Source organism: Pagrus pagrus, assembly GCF_965226575.1.
Source record: "Pagrus pagrus genome assembly, chromosome: 4".
Taxonomy (NCBI): Eukaryota; Metazoa; Chordata; class Actinopteri; order Spariformes; family Sparidae; genus Pagrus; species Pagrus pagrus.
In genome coordinates this window covers 995,124-1,009,096 of record NC_140188.1, presented here as the reverse complement: position 1 = coordinate 1,009,096, position 13,973 = coordinate 995,124, and the positions used below count along the sequence as shown (strand labels likewise).

At 45.8% G+C, this 13,973-nt stretch overlaps 2 protein-coding genes across 3 annotated transcripts in view; both read right to left on the bottom strand.

Annotated features, from left to right (window-relative positions):
* exoc3l2b (exocyst complex component 3-like 2b) overlaps positions 1 to 8,875 on the bottom strand; it is a 35,917-nt gene extending 27,042 nt beyond the window's left edge. The window contains exon 1 of one of the 2 annotated variants that reach the window (XM_084350193.1): positions 8,529 to 8,875. The gene's annotated coding sequence lies outside the window, so the exon portion shown is untranslated. Of the gene's footprint in view, positions 1 to 2,063; positions 2,604 to 8,528 lie in introns of those variants that run through there. The other variant, XM_084350192.1, reaches the window with a different exon arrangement.
* Positions 8,876 to 11,413: 2,538 nt separating this feature from the next.
* On the bottom strand, positions 11,414 to 12,795 carry LOC311255605 (claudin-1-like). The gene is made up of 6 exons (XM_084350217.1): positions 12,749 to 12,795; positions 12,454 to 12,703; positions 12,163 to 12,327; positions 12,004 to 12,085; positions 11,812 to 11,925; positions 11,414 to 11,702 (listed from the first exon to the last, which is right to left on the bottom strand). Exons 2-6 carry the CDS (start codon positions 12,668 to 12,670, stop codon positions 11,606 to 11,608), a joined length of 675 nt encoding a protein of 224 aa, XP_084206343.1. The 5' UTR covers positions 12,671 to 12,703; positions 12,749 to 12,795; the 3' UTR covers positions 11,414 to 11,605.
* Between the last annotated feature and the right edge of the window lie 1,178 nt (positions 12,796 to 13,973).

Sequence of the window (13,973 nt, the reverse complement as noted above, 5' to 3'; positions counted from 1 at the left end):
CGTCTGAGTGTGTGAGTGTGTGTATGTGTGTGTGTGTGTGTGTTTCTTTCTCTCTTTGTGTCATTTCAAGTTTTGTAAAAACACTTCAGAGGTCAAAGACAAGAAAAGAAACTGAACTTTTGTTCATCGTTCAACAGGAAGTGGAACAGAGTCAGTTCATGGTTCTCTGATTAATTAACTTTATAACATACATCATGTTTCAGTCTGAGTGAGGAGGAGGAAGGAGAAGGAGAAGAAGAAGAAGAAGGAGAAGGAGAAGAAGAAGAAGGAGAAGAAGAAGAAGGAGAAGAAGGAGGAGAAGAAGAAGAAGAAGGAGGAGAAGAAGAAGGAGGAGAAGAAGAAGGAGGAGGAGAAGAAGAAGAAGGAGGAGAAGAAGAAGGAGGAGAAGAAGAAGAGTGATGAGGAGTTGTGTGTTTATTAGAATATTAAATCTCATATTTTCTCTGACGTCTTGTTGTGACATTAACACAGTTGTTGCTTCGTGTTAATTAAAGTTGTGAACAAATAAAATGAAAGTGACGACTCAGCATCTTTCAGCTGCTGTTCAGACTCGATGTAAATCTTCGGCGACGTCTTTAACGGACAGTCGGCTGCTTCAACACTCGCTACTGATGAATCATTGATAACGAATATATGAAGCATGATGGAGGTCAGTTACCTGTTCACCAGCAGGTCAGGAGCCCAGCGACTACGTCAGATCTCAACTGCAGAGCTCCATCAGCTGTTCACTCAATAAAACTACTTCCTGATGTTTTTCTACATGAATACATTTTAATCTGTTACAGTTTTAACGCTGATTCATCGATTAACATCTCAGTTCGGACTTATTATGGATTATTAAAGAGAACGAGCGTCAGACGTATTGATGACGACAGTAATAATCTCTGTTCTCCTGGTGACGTCAGAATGAACGGAGTCGTCCTGCTGCAGCCTGTAACACTCTCAAAGTGAAGTGGTCGAATGCTAACGTTAGCTGTTATCTTACAGAAGCTAACGGGTAATAAAACGTTGTTTTACTGTCGAATACGTCCCAGTGTCTTTCTACAGATTCACCGTCTTTGTCTTTTAGGGTGCTGATCGATCAGAAGCTGTGAAACCACGACGACTGCTCAGTTTTCTCTGAGCCTCCCGCCGGAGAGAGACGTCAGAGGAAAATGGCCGCCGTTTGAATATGATCAATGAAGAACAACGAGAGCAGAACCACGACATGGAGGACCGGTCCGATTATATACACTGATTTGGACACTGAACCAAAACCAGGAGCTGAAAGAGGCTAAAAGTCTCTGCAGAGAAGGAAACGTTCAGTTAATATGAAGAAACACTCAGTTCAGGCCCGACTCGTCAGCCTGACTCTGGACCAGAACCAACTCTCCCTGCTCTTTATTCATGGGACAACACTCTCAGTTAATCAGTGACATTTCCTGCTGCCTCAAACGCACCGTGTGCCTCCACTGAGCAGCAGCATCAGAGACAAACTGCAGAGTCAGCGATCCTGAAGCCTCCAAGCAGCTTCAGAGACACGACGAGCTGATGAGTCACATTCACACCGACACAGCTGACCTCTGACCTTCAGACCTGCAGGTCAGACTGTCTCAAACACGAGGAAACTAAAGCTCTACATGAGCAACACACTTCAACACACTTTAACACACTTTAACACACTTCAACACACTTTAACACACTTTAACACACTTTAACACACTTTAACACACTTCAACACACTTTAACACACTTTAACTGCAGCAAGGAGCAAGAAAATCTGAAACATACTTTGAGTTTTTATCAGTTTTCATGCAAAATTCACCAAAAAGTCAGTTTCAGCTCCTCAAGTGTGACTTTTCATTGTTCACACGTTCCTGAGTTTAGTTCAGACATTTTGTGTCTCTGCGCTTCAGAACAGTTACAAGAGAATAATCCAGATTAAGACACTTCACCTGAACACATCATCCACAGACATGATCCAGACTCACGTCTTCTGCAGATTAAACGAGTTAATGAACAGTTTCCCCATCATCATCATCATCATCATCATCATCATCACCGTCATCATCATCAGTACTCACAGCTGGGACTCATGGTGGCTGATCAGCGGCTCAAACTGTCATCAGAAGCCGACTGAGGCGTCACAAGCGGCGGACACACGGTGAGGTGTTCACGGAGAGACGCGGAGCTCCGGCTGCTGCTTCACTGACCGGCGGAGACCTGAGTGTCCGCCTGTCTGCGCCTGCACGGTCCCTACTGTCCGCCTGCACGGTCCCTACTGTCCGCCTGTCTGCTCCTGACTGTCCGCCTGCACGGTCCCTACTGTCCGCCTGCACGGTCCCTACTGTCCGCCTGTCTGCTCCGGACTGTCCGCCTGTCTGCTCCTGACTGTCCGCCTGTACGGTCCCTACTGTCCGCCTGTCTGCTCCTGACTGTCCGCCTGCACGGTCCCTACTGTCCGCCTGTCTGCTCCGGACTGTCCGCCTGTCTGCTCCTGACTGTCCGCCTGCACGGTCCCTACTGTCCGCCTGCACGGTCCCTACTGTCCGCCTGTCTGCTCCGGACTGTCCGCCTGTCTGCTCCTGACTGTCCGCCTGCACGGTCCCTACTGTCCGCCTGTCTGCTCCGGACTGTCCGCCTGTCTGCTCCTGACTGTCCGCCTGTACGGTCCCTACTGTCCGCCTGTCTGCTCCTGACTGTCCGCCTGTCTGCTCCGGACTGCAGCCTTCAGGCAAACCGCAGGGGGAAAATGCCCAATATGATGCGTTCAGGTGCGGTCGGAAATGTCGAAATCATTATAGGAGTGTCGCAACGACAAGTTAAAGTGATTTTTTATTTTTATTTATGCGAGCTCAGCTGCAAGTTTCCCTTGTTTTACATTTTCATAACTTGTTGAAATGAAACCTATTGCTAAAAAGGAACCAAAACACGTCCATCTTCCTTTTTAAAAACCTTTTGTAACTTTTATTCAGCAGCAGCAGTTTGAGCCGTCACAGTCTGCTGTTAACTCTTAAAGGCACAGCACAACAACTAGTTTGAAAACATTACTTTGGCTCAACACACGTCTTCAGTTGTTTATGCTGCTCCGACACTTAAAGGAACAGTTCACCAAAAAAAAATTTAAATGCAGTTTTGTAGTCCACAAAACATTTCTGGAGCTTCACAGCAAAACAGCATTGCAAAAAAAAAAAATACTCCAAAACTCCATTAAAACTTTGCCGAATCAGCTGTCAGCACTTCCTGTTAGCAGTGAACCTGTGGATGTACAGACAACGATCACTGGATCACTGCGATACTGAAGGAAACTTAAAAACATGATGTTTCTAAGGCAAGTTCTGCACCTGTGAGGAGCGCCTGTTTTAAGGATTTCTGCGCAGATTTATGGAGTAAAAAAAACAACCAGAGAAACATCAGATGTCTCCACACAGCTCGTCTGCTGTGATCACAGTCTGCAGACGCTCCGAGATGAGACTGATCTGAGGAGATGTCATTTAAACCCTCAACATGCGGTCGCTAACGCTTTTAGCTTAGCAGCTACAGTGAAGATTTAAAAAGGGTAAATAACGTCTTTTCACATCAGATCAAATGTATCGACTGAACAACTGTAGATTCATTCTGAGATCAATTAAACCACATCTGCTGTTTCAAACAGCCTCTTATCATATGTGAACGTTTACGTGCTGCAGGCCTCATTTTATATATGAGAGAGTTTTATGGTAACAACAGAACAAAGAGGGTCTCTTCTGGTCCCTCCTGGTCCCTCCTGGTCTCTTCTGGTCCCTCCTGGTCGCTTCTGGTCCCTCCTGGTCCCTCCTGGTCTCTTCTGGTCCTGGTCTGGTTAAAGGCTCAGCCTCACTCTGTGTTTCAATGTCAAACTACTTCCTGTTACTTTTCCTTTTTTATAATCTGCCTCAGAATCGTTTCCCTGAGCAGAAAAAAAATCCCTTTTCATTCACCAAGGACATTATTACAAAGTGTGTGTGTGTGTGTGTGTGTGTGTGTGTGTGTGTGTGACTACATTCCTGTGGCTGGGAGTCATCGGTCAGTCAGCTAGTAAACACACACCTCACAAAAGAGCTGACACAACACTCATTAACTCTTTTGACTGCTTTCAACACAGGTCACACACACACACACACACACACACACACAAGCACACGCACACACACACACGCACACACACACGCACGCACGCACGCACGCACGCACGCACGCACGCACACACACACACACACACACACACACACACACACACACACCCCTTCACCTCCCTGCTGATGATTTTCACAGATAATCAAACTGAACAACACGCAGACATCAGGTTCAGCAGGATGACATCAGCTTTTTGTGGTGTTCTGTCGTCATGGTTACAGCAGTCATCACCTGGTCGGGGCACCTGAACACAGGAAGAGTCATCATATTCCCCGGTCACCATCCACAGGTAAAGGTGCGTTCACACCGGACCTTTTATTTTTGTCGCTGTCGCTCATGTCGCTCCAAAAAAATCGCTCGGTTGCTCAGCTGCAGTCGCTCGTCGGCACAATTCAACAGATCGCTCTGATAACGTCATTCAAGCGATTCCAGTGAATTTCACGTCGCTCGGAGGTGCTCATTTCTTCCCGTTTTCAACGGTATACGCGGCTGACAACGGCCCAGTTTGACGAGCTGTTGGCGAGAATCGGAGGCAGGAATTGCCCGGTTGGACACCAACTACAGGCGCTCCATCCCAGCTGAGGAGCACCTGGCCATTTGTCTCCGGTGTGTGTGTGGGTGTGTTTGTGTGTGTCAACGTAAAGCCGGCTTTGCTCTTCCGGACCGGTGGAGTTGTATTACGTTTACATGGTTTCAGTAGTTGTCATAATTAGGCCTACATATAGATTACGGCAGCCAGTCAGCGCTGAGCGACAAGCGACTGACGGCCAGAGAGTTGGGGTTTCTCAACTCGAGCGACAGAGCGTTTTTTCGCTCCGTCGCTCGGACGCTGTCGCTCAGAGCCCCAGCGACATTTCGCCTGAGCGATTAACCGCTCAGTCGCTCGTTTGCATTAACTTAATATGTAAACTTGTCGCCAGCGACAAAAATAAAAGGTCCGGTGTGAACGCACCTTTACGAGGGAACAACTGGAGCCGCCGCTCAAAGCAGAAGCCGCTGATGACGCGGGAGACGGACACGAGGTGAAACAAGATGGCGTTCAGTGGATGGAGAGCGCTCCGGTGTCGTGTCAGAATCTGTTCCCCTGTTGATCCGTGTTTCCTCTCACCATCATGCTGTCTACAAAACCTGCCGACCGACCGCTCACATCACAGTTTCTACATCACACTGAGGTCGTCACGTTTTTATCCATGAAATGAAAAAGAGATGACAGCCACTGTTTTATCATCAGAACGTGTGTGAGGGCGTGTTGTCATCTCCGTGGTGATGAACCCTCCAGCTGATCGTTCAGCATCAACACATCTGGAGATACGTGGTTTTCACTGGACAGGAAGGTAATCTGGACAGTAACTAGTAACTAAAGCTACCTGTCTGTTTAAGTTACAAACATGGACGACTCGTCTCGTCGTCCTGAGCTGTAAGAAGCCGCTAAGAGACCAAACAGTGAGAAAAGACAACATTCCCAACATGGCCGCCTGTTTGTCTCCAACACAGACTGAGTGAGTGTGACATCTGATATCGCTCTCTCTCCACAATCTGTCGCTGCTTCTGTCAGATAACTGCACACACACACACACACGCACACACACACACACACACACACACACACACACACACACACAGCTCTAAATGACTGATGGTCCAACAGAACCTCTCAGGGTCGTCCTTCTTCTTCTTCACCCTGAACCTCTCTGACTGTTTCCTGTCAGGTTTCCTCTTAAATCTAACTGACCAACATGTTGTTATTTTTATTTTCAGCCTGATGAAGGTGAACAAATTAAAAAATATGGGTTAAAAGAAGCTTATTACAACTTATATTTACGCTTCATGTCAGGCGGCGACCTCTGGTGGCTGTATTAAATATTACAGCAGCAAAGAAGGAAGTGAGGTGAAGAGTTCGTACAGAGACGAGGACGGAGGCGACCTGAGACGCGTTCAGGTCCAGAGTGAGACCTGAGACGCGTTCAGGTCCAGAGTGAAACCTGAGACGCGTTCAGGTCCAGAGTGAGACCTGAGACGCGTTCAGGTCCAGAGTGAGACCTGAGGTCATGGATGAGTCAGTCTGAAGCTGCGTCACGTACGCAGGTTTGTTCCTGACCCTGAACCAGCCTGTGACGCTGACGATCGGCTCACTCAGTCGTTCAGTGATGACGACGTGTTAGTGATCAAACATCAGATCAGCTGATCGATCTGATGAACAAACTGCAGCTTCGTGACGACTGAGAACTAATGAGAGAGAATAACCAGTGTTTTCTCCACAGTCATGAAATAAAGAGACGGCAGCAGCAGCTTCTGAGAGAGTACGGCAACACCACTGAGACAAAACACACAGCTGCTGTGTACAGGTGTGTGTACAGGTGTGTGTACAGGTTGTGTACAGGTGTGTGTACAGGTGTGTGTACAGGTTGTGTACAGGTGTGTGTGCTGACTGTAGCATCTTTAGATCAATATATTGAGGAGTCGTCCTCGTCTTTACTCGTATCTGTAACGGATCCTGAAGTTTTTTGTACCAAAGAGAAAATTGTACATAAATGAAAACAGACTGAAACATTTCGTTAAGATTTAAAATAAAATCTCTGAACTGATTTCAGAACAACCTGCTGCTCTGAAACATGATGACTTGGTTCTTTGATTTCTGTTGAAGTCGTTGACTTTGGGTTGTGTTCACAGAAAGTTCTGACTCAGCAGATTCATGAAGTGTTTCTGGTGCTGTCGGGTCAGCGGGTCACAGAACGAGAAGTGATGGATTTATTCTGCTGCTGTCGCTGGTTTCATGTTCAGCTGCTCTGAGTTCAGAAATGAAACAAAGATCATAACTCTTATTTTAAACTCTGCTGACGGAGCAGATTTACTCTGATTACTCAATGTACTTCTTTACTTTCAGCTGTCAGTCTGTCGGCTCACGAGTCCAGTTTGTCTTTGTTGTTTTGTGATAAATGAAAGAAAAGCAGATTAAAGCTTGAATCTCTTTTAGTTTCCTTCATTGATTCTTTGTGACGTTAAAGCAGCTTCACTACAAACACAGCTGAGCTTTTTCCCTTTCTACAAAATATTAACTGAAAAATTAAAATATTGACCAGAAAATTAAATAACTCTGTCAGAAGCACGTGCACGACTACGTCCGCATCTTCCACATTGTCCACAATAAATAATTAGAACATAAATAAATATGCTACGCTAACAGAGGCAACCAAACACAGCTGTCCGAAATATTCGTTATAAGCAAAATCATAAGTTAACTTCACAAACGAAAGTTTCACTATATTTCTGTGTGAGGTTTGTCCAGCTGGTGCAGTGACATCGCTCACATCAGGTAGTGACGCCGCCGACATTCACCAAGACGACGGAGCAGCGTGAAGCCTGAGAGTCGACGCTCAGGGCAAAATGATGAGCGAGACGTAATCACTTCCTGTATGTAAAGAAATACAGTAAAGACAGACTGGATGTTGTCGTCCTGGAACAGGAAGTGAGCTCTGACTGCATCGATTACATCATAATGACTTCCTCCCAGCATGCACTGGGGCTCCTCACTTCACAGTAACTCAACAGAAAATGAAGGTTCGGCCTGAGAACACACACACACACACACACACACACACACACACACACACACTTCTTGTTCAGTATAGAGAGAGGCCTGTTTAGCCTAGCTTAGCATAAAGACTGGAAGCAGGGGGAAACTGTTAGCCTAGCTCCATCAACACCTCCTTCAGCGCCGCCTGAACGATGAGCTGCTGGAAACGTTTTAACGAGCCTGACGTTGAACACGAGGAGGCGACGCAGCAGACGAGGAGGAAACCAACGAGCTCAGTGAGGCTGAAGAACGATTCATCACCAACATGAGATTAAAAGTTTAAAGAGTTTAAAGTTACGTCTGAAGGAAGTTGACTTCATGTCTTCCTGTGATTTCTCAGTGTAGATGAAGCTGAACTGCAGACGATCATAAAAACATGTTTAACGTCAGATTATCATGTTTGTCTTTCATCTCTGAAGCAGACGGACGATTCTGAACTTCTGTTACTGTTAAAGGTCCAGTGTGGAGGACGAAGCCTCGGTGTTGGACCGGCCGTGACTGATCCAACAGACATGTGAATAAAGATGGACACAGTGTCCGTCTCCATCTCTCCACATCAACCACACACTGTTCTGTCTCTGAACGCTGGAGACGTCCCGGACGGACGTCCCCCAGGTTCTCAGAGACGTTCTGATGTCACAGGTCATCAACAGCAAAAACACCCAGACGCAAAGTTCATAACTTCTGTTTTAATGTCTCATTCAACCCACAGAGTCCAGAACCTCACGTCTGAGACTCACACACACACACACACACACACACACACACACACACACACACACACACACACACACACACAGGTTAAATAAGCAGCTCTTACCTGTTTCTTCTGTTTGTGTAGAATAAAGGTGATCATCCACCGTCTCCTCAGGACCGTGACATCTCTGCCACAGTGTGTGTGTGTGTGTGTGTGTGTGTGTGTTGCAGGTTGTTTGTACTCCACAGTGAGCTGCAGTCCTGGTTCTGGTTCTACTGGTTGTCTCTGCTGTGTTCTGTTATCAAATAAACAGCTGATGTTCCTGCAGACGGTTCTTCTGCTCCTTCCTGATCTGAAGATCTGCTGCAGGTTCTGTCCTCCTCTGCTCTGTCAGATGTTCTCCTGGGTTCTGTTGGGTTCTACCGTTCCTCCGTCTCCTCTCCTGGTTCTCCTGCCGCTGATTCTGTCTCGCTCCAGCTCCTTGTTGAGCTCTGGGAGTTCTGCTCCTTGTTTCCTGTTTGTTTTATTTTCTAGCTGCAGCAGGAAATGGTCATCTTTTCCTCTTCCTCCCCCCAGTGTCGACCCCCAGCACACACACACACACACACACACACACACACACACACACACACACACACACACACACACACACACACACACACACACACACACACCACACCCTGGTCTTAATGACTGGTCACTTTTCTGTCACTACAGCAGCAGCAGCGCCCCCTGGTGGAGTTTTAGGGTTTGCTGTCTTTGTTGAACCACTGCTCAGTCACTCCTGCAGCTGTGGACCCACCCGAACCTGAACCCGAACCCGAACCCTAACACAGAGGAACCCATGAGTCCTCAAATCAACAACTGTCACCTGTCAAATATGGCCGACAACTGTGTAAAACTACTTAAAAACTTAACTGGTCTCTGCCTAAAATGATCAAAGAAAAGCAGCTCAGAAAAGTTTGAACTTGTAAAATGATATGTGTATTGAACTAAAGAAGTAAGACGACAATACGATACGATATGATACGATACGATACGATACGATGCGATACGATACCATATGATACGATACGATACGATACGATACTTCATTGCCCCAATAGGAAAATGTATCTTGGACTCATGGATGTAGTGAATCGTTTTGATCATAAACTTCTGCAGACTGTGATCTCAGCAGACGAGCTGTTCGGAGCCATCTGATGTTTGTTTGGTTGTTTTTCCGTTTTAAATCAAGTCTCCAGCTACTTCAGTTGTTTAGTCCAGCATGGGGGGAGGAGATGATACTGAGTTTGACTTTTTGGGTGAACTGTTCCTTTAACTGTATAAAAAACCACATCTAATAGTCGTAGTAGTGTTTATCTCAGGCAGTATCTTCACCTCGTCCTTTCTCAGCAGTACAGACTCCCCTGGTTCTTCCAGCCTCCTCACTCAGGCTGAACTTGAGCCAGCGACTGCATTTTTCATGTATTTGTTTAATATAAAATTCTCCCTCGTCGCTGTAAAGCCTCACACGTCTCTCTGCGTGTTGCCTGCTTCGATTTCCCTCCATTAAGACGTGATGATGGATGTTCAGGGTCAGACTGAATATAAACCTGCAGCTCTGCTCTGCAACAGGCCGAACAGAAAACAAGACAAACCGTCCAGCTGCTTCCTGTCTGTCTGAAATATGAACTATGAGTTAAACATTAAGATGATGAATGAATCATGTATATTTCTGTAGTTTTAGGATCCATACAGCCTTTTCATTTTCTTTAGAGTCACTTCCTGTCCTTCTTTAACGGCTTCATTTCACTGGTTACAGAAACACATTTCATTTACACTCGTCACTGGAAATAATTCAGTTTTACATTTACTGAAGTATTTTTATTAAAAGTATTTTACATGTTACATTTGAAGCCAGATGCTTTCACAGAAAAAGGTAAAAACATAATCTGTACAGAAGGAAAGTGTCCAATAAAGATTCTATATGAGTGAATAAAAGTGAACAGTAAATGAAACAGTATTAGTTTGTCTTTAATTTCATGTATTATTGATAATTACTGAAATTATTTCCCTCTTTATTTATTTACTTACTATAAGTAAATGTACTCGTTTTTTTTTTTGGATCCTTCAAGCCCTTTAATTTTTTTTTGTAGTCACTGACTATGTCCCTCTGCAGCCTCCATACATTTAGAGGACCTCCTTGTCACCATGGTTACTGAGTTGAATAATAAAGGAAGTGTAACTTTTAATTTTTTACTTTTTAATAAACTCAAAGTCTGAGCTGACAGCATGTGTGCAGCACTGCTCAGCACACAGAGAGCTGCTGTAAGTATAAATTAATCTGTAGCTTCAGTGACACAACATGAAGCTCTGTGATTGGCTGGCTGTTGGTGAAATGCACCCTGGGAGTCGTAGTTGACTTCTCTCCCTCACGGTTTATGTCCACAGACTTCCTGCACCTCTGGTCTGTGATCTTGTAGCACAGCTGTCAACAGACCAGCTTAGATAACAATCTGTCGCCCTCTGGTGACACAAAACTGAACTGCACCACAGTGTTCAACGTTACATAAAGAAAAGAGTATCATCACATGAACACACTGAAGATAGAAATGAACCAAATAATTGAATAAATGACTTATTGACAGTAGTAATGGAGATTACAGTGGTAATGGTCAAACCGTCTGCTCAACACAGAGCACAAATGACTACAAGTCATTTAGGGTACACAGCAGGGAAACAAGTCAGTCACATCAGTCAGATAACAGACAGCAGTGTGTTACAGTACTACTACTAAAGTTAAACTAGTTAAAGTACTACTTTAGTACTACCAAGCAGACACAAAATATCTTGAAGTGTGGATGAGATGTGACTGAGCACTGAAGAGTTTTCAGTGGTGTGTGTCCTTTTGTTTCTGACTGTGAAAGCAGAGATGAAAACACTTTTACAGATTCAGGAAAGATTTATTTACAACATGTGTCGACAAGATGAAACTCAGAATCTTTTTATGTTGTATATGTTAAACATTCACATCAGTAATACAAAACACCTGAGCATAAATCAAAGGAAGAGTGCCCTTCAAAATAAAATGCCTTTAGTTAAAAAACTACATTTAATTTTACATTTAGAAAATAAAAGTTAGAGGATTCTTATAATCCAACGTGATGAAAATGTTTGACGTCGTGCTCGGCTCTCTGCGTCCATCAGACAGGAAGTGATCAGACGTAAGCTTTGGAGCTGCTGCTGTCTGAGGCCGGAGCGGCTCGGTAGATCTTCTGTCCTTCACTCGTTTTCGTGAAGTTGTATGAAAACTGCCTGAAGGAGAAAACATGAGGTTTGTGATTCACACGTGATGTTAAACAGCAACAGCACATCATCCACATGAGAAGCAGAAGCAACATCCCGTGTGCTGCGCTGGGTTTACCGTGCAGGGGGGACGGGTGAAGTCTTCCTGCAGGAGCAGCAGAGCATCGACCCGCCCAGGACAGCCAGACAGGAGGCGGCCCAGCCCAGATACAGACCAGTACCCAGCTCGAACCTGCAGCACCAACACACACACTGTTAGCAGCAGGAAGTCACACACACACATGTCACTGTGGAGGAGTGTGTGACTGACCTGACTCCTCCGTAAAGCGGGTCGTAGAAGTCCTGGATGACTCTGCCGGCGTACCAGGAGACTGCGATCAGAGTGAAGACGCCTGAAGAGGAAACAAGACTTCTTATCAACAAACGGTCGTTTATCTGATAACGGTCGTACAGACGGATCAGCTCATACCAGACAGGATGAACAGGATTCCTCCGGTCAGGGCGATCTGGTCTTTGGCGTGTTCTGAGGTTCTACCGATCTTGGTGCACTTCAGTCCCAGAACAGAGACGATGATGGAGGCCAGACCGACCAGCAGGGACAGGATCATCAGAGCCCTGCAGACCTGCAGGTGGACTGAACATCACACGCAGCAGAACGTAAAACACAGTGATTCTGAACAAGACTCTGGTTAAAGAACCTCGAGAGGACAACGTTGGGACGTATTGAGACATAAATGAGTAAGACCCAGTGGCTCCTCACCCGGCAGTCCCAGCACCGTCTTGAACTTGCTGCACTGAATGGAGCCCAGTGAAGTGGCAGCACAGCTCATCCACAGACCTTCATACTGCCACTGACTGCTGGAGATCGACTCCGCCTGACTCCTCACCTTCCACACCTGAGAGGAGGTACAGCTGGACTGCAGACACCAGGACACCACGCCCAGGACCAGACCCACAACCTGCAGGCACACCGCCATGATGCTGAATGTCCCCACACACACCTGGAACACCTGGTACACCTGGAACACCTGGAACACCTGGTACACCTGGAACACCTGGAACACCTGGACACACAGCAGGATGTCAACAAGACCAACAAACAGGTTTTGTGTGTTCAAGATGATTAACCAGATGACAGTCAATTATTACTTGTTGGGTTCCTCAGGCTCCTGTTCAGAAAGCAACAAGTAAGAGAGGACCAACAACAGAACCATGAGGAACCCCACCAGTGAAAGGGACCAACAACAGAACCATGAGGAACCCCACCAGTGAAAGGGACCAACAACAGAACCCTAAGGGAACCCAACACTCTGATGAAGACTCATAGCATGTAGAAACGTCAGTCTTTTAATAATCTTGGTCTGATTCGTGTGTTCCTTCTTCTTTGGTTGTTCTGAAGTTTTTGTCCTGTCACAGAACTTCTGGCTCCATGTGAAGCGGGTCGGTTCCTTCTTATCCTTTCATGTTTATAAAGTTCAGTCATTTCCTTGAACAGCTGCTCACTGAGGCTTTATCGTTCACCAACAGGAGGATTTGGTGAGTTTGTTGGGGACTATTTTCAGCCGATCAACCGACAGGATGGATCCCTTCAATATAAAACTACTTCCTGTTTCAGTCACATGTTCTGCCTCAAATAGAATTATTTACATTTGAAACCTGAAATACATTCAGTGAAAACTTGAGTGTTGAAGATGAAGAACAAAAGAACAAAACCTCAGACTGAGAACTGATCCATGTCGTCGTTGAGCCGATGGTCCGGTCTGAACCCTCCGACATGAGAACCATCGGTCCTGTGAACATCAATCACTTCTTACCTTTCGGTTGATCTGGAGGCTGAAGTTAAGTTCGTTTTAATCTCTGCTGTTCGTTTCGTCTGCGGCTGGTTGTCAGGTTTGTCTCTGATGTGGAGTCTCTGTGGACCTGATCCGATCCTCGGGGCTCTGCTGGTCTTCGGGGTCGATGAACTCGCCACTGAACACACAAAACTGTTGACACACCAGAATCCCAGAGTTTCACCTCAACTCTGTTTGTTGTGAGCAGCTCTCAGGATCAATGACTCATTAATAGCATTTTAATAAATCTGGAGGAAAATGTTTAAAACTGTTTTCATGTCTGCAGCTTATTGAGACACGCAGAACAGAAGCAGAGGAGGAAGAAGTATTCAGACCCTTCAGTAAAAGTAGTGACACCACAGTTAGCGTGTTCTGTCCACTGGTTCCCAACATCGGGTCGGGCCCCTCCAGAGGGTCAACAGGTAAATCTGAAGGGTCGACAGATAAT

Bases quoted from the DNA above. Each gene is read 5' to 3' on its own strand.
- LOC311255605 (XM_084350217.1), bottom strand. From the start codon at position 12,670: ATGGCGGTGTGCCTGCAGGTTGTGGGTCTGGTCCTGGGCGTGGTGTCC. The intron at 11,926-12,003 runs GTCAGTCACACA...TTGGTGCTGCAG, and splicing joins CCGCTTTACGGAGGAGTCAG to GTTCGAGCTGGGTACTGGTC. The intron at 11,703-11,811 runs GTAAACCCAGCG...TTTCTCCTTCAG, and splicing joins TCACCCGTCCCCCCTGCACG to GCAGTTTTCATACAACTTCA.